Source organism: Trichoderma asperellum, chromosome 2 (genome assembly GCF_020647865.1).
Source record: "Trichoderma asperellum chromosome 2, complete sequence".
Classification (NCBI taxonomy): domain Eukaryota; kingdom Fungi; phylum Ascomycota; class Sordariomycetes; order Hypocreales; family Hypocreaceae; genus Trichoderma; species Trichoderma asperellum.
This window is the reverse complement of record NC_089416.1, coordinates 1,497,195-1,500,454: the sequence shown is the minus strand read 5'-3', so window position 1 is coordinate 1,500,454 and position 3,260 is coordinate 1,497,195. Positions and strand designations below refer to the sequence as shown.

Sequence of the window (3,260 nt, the reverse complement as noted above, 5' to 3'; positions counted from 1 at the left end):
CGAAGCCGCAACTTTATCGGAGACTCAACGGCATCTTTTTTTGCCCAATTGGCCATTACACGGCTTTAGCAAGGAAAAGAAACAGTCATTCTACCCTTGACGCCACGTCTGGATCAGTGGACAAGGCAAGCCGAGTTAGACACACACACACACAAACATCAAACACGCCATAGAGAAAAATTCAACCGCCTCGTTCAGGGCCCCAGCTATCTACTATTTAACAGCCCAGTGCTAAATCAGCATCCCTTCCAACCCCTTCCGCTGGATCGGACGGCGCCACGTTGGCACGTTGCGATTTTTTAGCACCACCAACCAGTGCGGACTTGCCTCCACGAATCCGGAGAGAGCCGGACAGCTCGGACTCGGACTGTCAACTTTTTGCTTCTTTGGCCTTCTTTGTCTTCGTGTCGGTTTATACAAGGCGACGGCATTGGATTTCGGTTTAATTGCTGCGCTGCACCAACGGTGATCCTAGCGTCGTCACGGCTGCTAATTTGCTTTTATTCGTTCTTTGTCTTGGGCATCCCTCAGACACGGGACTCTGCAGAAGTCATTTAACATAATATTATACACCACAGATAGCGGCAAAGACAAGACAAAGACATCCATCAATTAATTGACATCTGCAACCCACACACACGCCTTGGCTCCTCGTATCGAACCGGGAATCGGCTTGGTTACAAAAAGCAAGCAAAGCAAAGCAAAGCAAAGCAAGCAATCAACTCCAATCTCATATCAAGCAACCCAACACAGCCATCATTCGCCACCGTTCGCGGCCGAACCACCCGCAAGCATCTCGTCGCCAACTCTAAACGAGCGCGCTGCTGGAAATCCCTGCCGGCCTGGCCGTCAACCTGCCTTGCCCAGCAGCTCTTGTGCCTTGTGCGAGTCGGTACCTTGGCCGATACCTCGGGCACTCGTACCGCCACCGTCACCCTGCGTGCGACTTTGCACACTCCCAGCCACCCTCGGGTACATCGCGCAAGTACCGCCCTGACCGCCCCTCCGCTGCCCGCCACGTCGCCTGCAGTCACTGCCAGCTCACGCTGCTCGTGCCACGGTACATGCCCGCTGGGTACTCCCCCCTCCACTGATCCATCGCCAACCCCTGCAGCCCGCAGGCCCCCCGCTAAAGCCCGCTAAGCCAACCCTCCCTGTGGCGCATCGCTGCCCACTAGCTCTGCACTAGCGGCTGTACCGCCAGCTGTACTTGCTGCCGCACCGACAGCCTCGTGGTGCACCCCAAACGCCAGGACAGGTCACTTGGCGCACCTAAAAAAGGGCCACATGCGCAGGTCCTCTCCGTGTCCATCATCGCTTTTAATACGTTTGGCATCCCTCTTCCTCTTCTCATCCGCCTCCTTCGTCTTCCTTTTTTCTCGTCTCTTCTCTTGCCGTCCTCCTCTTCAGATCAGATCCTCCCTTTGCAGCGTTTGTGCTTCTTGATCTTGATTCTGATCCCTCCTCCCTCACTCGACCTGCTCTGAGCACTCCCCTCCACCCCTTGTGAGCCGGGATCTTCTGCTCTCTCTCTTTTTATATATATCATCGCTCGCTGCTCGCTGCGTTGCTTTTTATTTTGCTTTCAACCATCAGCAGCCTTGGCTTTTTTTGCAGATCTGGATTTGCTCTTTGATAGCACAATTCGTCTATTTAGAGCATTGACCACCTCTCACTTACATACTCATCACCTCGTCACATCCCAGCAATCATGGCGTCAAGATATCTCTCCATGGACGAGCTCAACAAGGCTGCCCTTGAGCAGTTCGTCTACCAACCCGTCAGCCGTGAAATGATCTCCTACCTGGCCACCGCTGCACACAACGTCATTGCCTGCGACTCGACCCTGATGCCACCACCCCGGGAATCATCATCATCATCATCATCATCATCAAAGACCCGAGACGGGCCGCCCACTCCACCACGAAGCCCCGAACCCCGGGCCGTCTCCAGCACCGACGATGCGCTGCCCACGCTGGAAGAGTTCATCACCCAGCTGGTCGTCTCCTCCAATGTCCAGGTCCCAACCCTCATGTCGACCCTGGTCTACCTCAACCGCCTCAAGTCCAAGCTGCAGCCCATGGCCCGCGGCCTGCGATGCACCACCCACCGCATCTTCCTGGCCGCCCTGATCCTCGCTGCCAAGTACCTCAACGACAGCTCACCCAAGAACAAGCACTGGGCCAACTACACCCACATGAACACCGCCGACTACACCTTTGGCTTCACCCGCACCGAGGTCAACCTGATGGAGAAGCAGCTGCTGTTCCTGCTCGAGTGGGAGCTGAGAATCACTGAGCACGACCTGTACGCCGAGCTGGACGTCTTCCTGGAGCCCGCGCGCATCAAGATTGCCGAGCGCTACGCCCGCAAGCTTCGCCACCGCGAAGAGAAGAAGCGACAGCAGGAGATGTTCCACGCCGCTGCCCACGCCGCGGCCAGATATCCCAGCCCGGTTTCGTCTCGTGGCCCATCACGATCCCGACATGCCAGCCCCGATCACTACCGCACCACCAGCAATGGCTGCATCACTCCCCCCGGCCTGGTCTACAGCTCAGCCAGCTCCTATGCTTCGTCCATCTCCAGCCGACAGCACTCCCGATCCACCACGCCGCTGGAGTCGGATCCTTCTCCCTACCTGTATGGCACCAGCCAGAGCAGCCTCTACGACTCCCCCGTGGAGATTGTCATGGACAAGGAAGAGCCCAAGGCGCAGGCACCGAGCGTACGCGCTCTGCCTTACGACATCACCATCTCTGCGGAGCAATACGAGCAGCTCAGCGAAGCCACCACCAAGAAGCGGCACCGACGCGGCGTGTGGGGCCGTCTCCTCGGCGGTGCCAGCGCCAGCGCCATCAGCGTCCGATAGAGTTTCTTTTTTTATCCAACATCTACCTACTTGTGTGTTTTACTTTTTACAGAAAAAGCATGGCGTCGCGGATTGTCTGTTTTTCTTCTTCCCATTTCTTTCTTACATCAACTGCAATTACTACTATACTTTTGGGTCTCGGACTTGTCCCCTCTCGAAAGAGCTGCATGGCCGGCGCATCGACAGGGTTGACATTTCTTGGAGCATTGCAATAGGTACCCCGTGTTTGTGCCCTTGGATAACAACAAACACCTAATCATCACTACATTTTTCGCCAGTGTGTTATACAGAGAGGATATCATGTGCATACGTCAAAAAAACAAATTCTTTTTGCATTTCAGTCTGCCAAGGGGAGAAAACGGGGTTCCTATGTTTTGTCATATTTGTCTAT

General features: G+C 55.3%; 1 protein-coding gene across 1 annotated transcript; it reads left to right on the top strand.

Moving 5' to 3' along the window:
• Positions 1 to 1,711: 1,711 nt before the first annotated feature.
• Positions 1,712 to 2,869, top strand: TrAFT101_002812 (uncharacterized protein; the record flags this gene model as incomplete). Its single annotated transcript, XM_024899310.2, has 1 exon — positions 1,712 to 2,869. The coding sequence occupies one exon, from the start codon at positions 1,712 to 1,714 to the stop codon at positions 2,867 to 2,869; it is 1,158 nt and encodes a 385-aa protein (XP_024763927.2).
• Between the last annotated feature and the right edge of the window lie 391 nt (positions 2,870 to 3,260).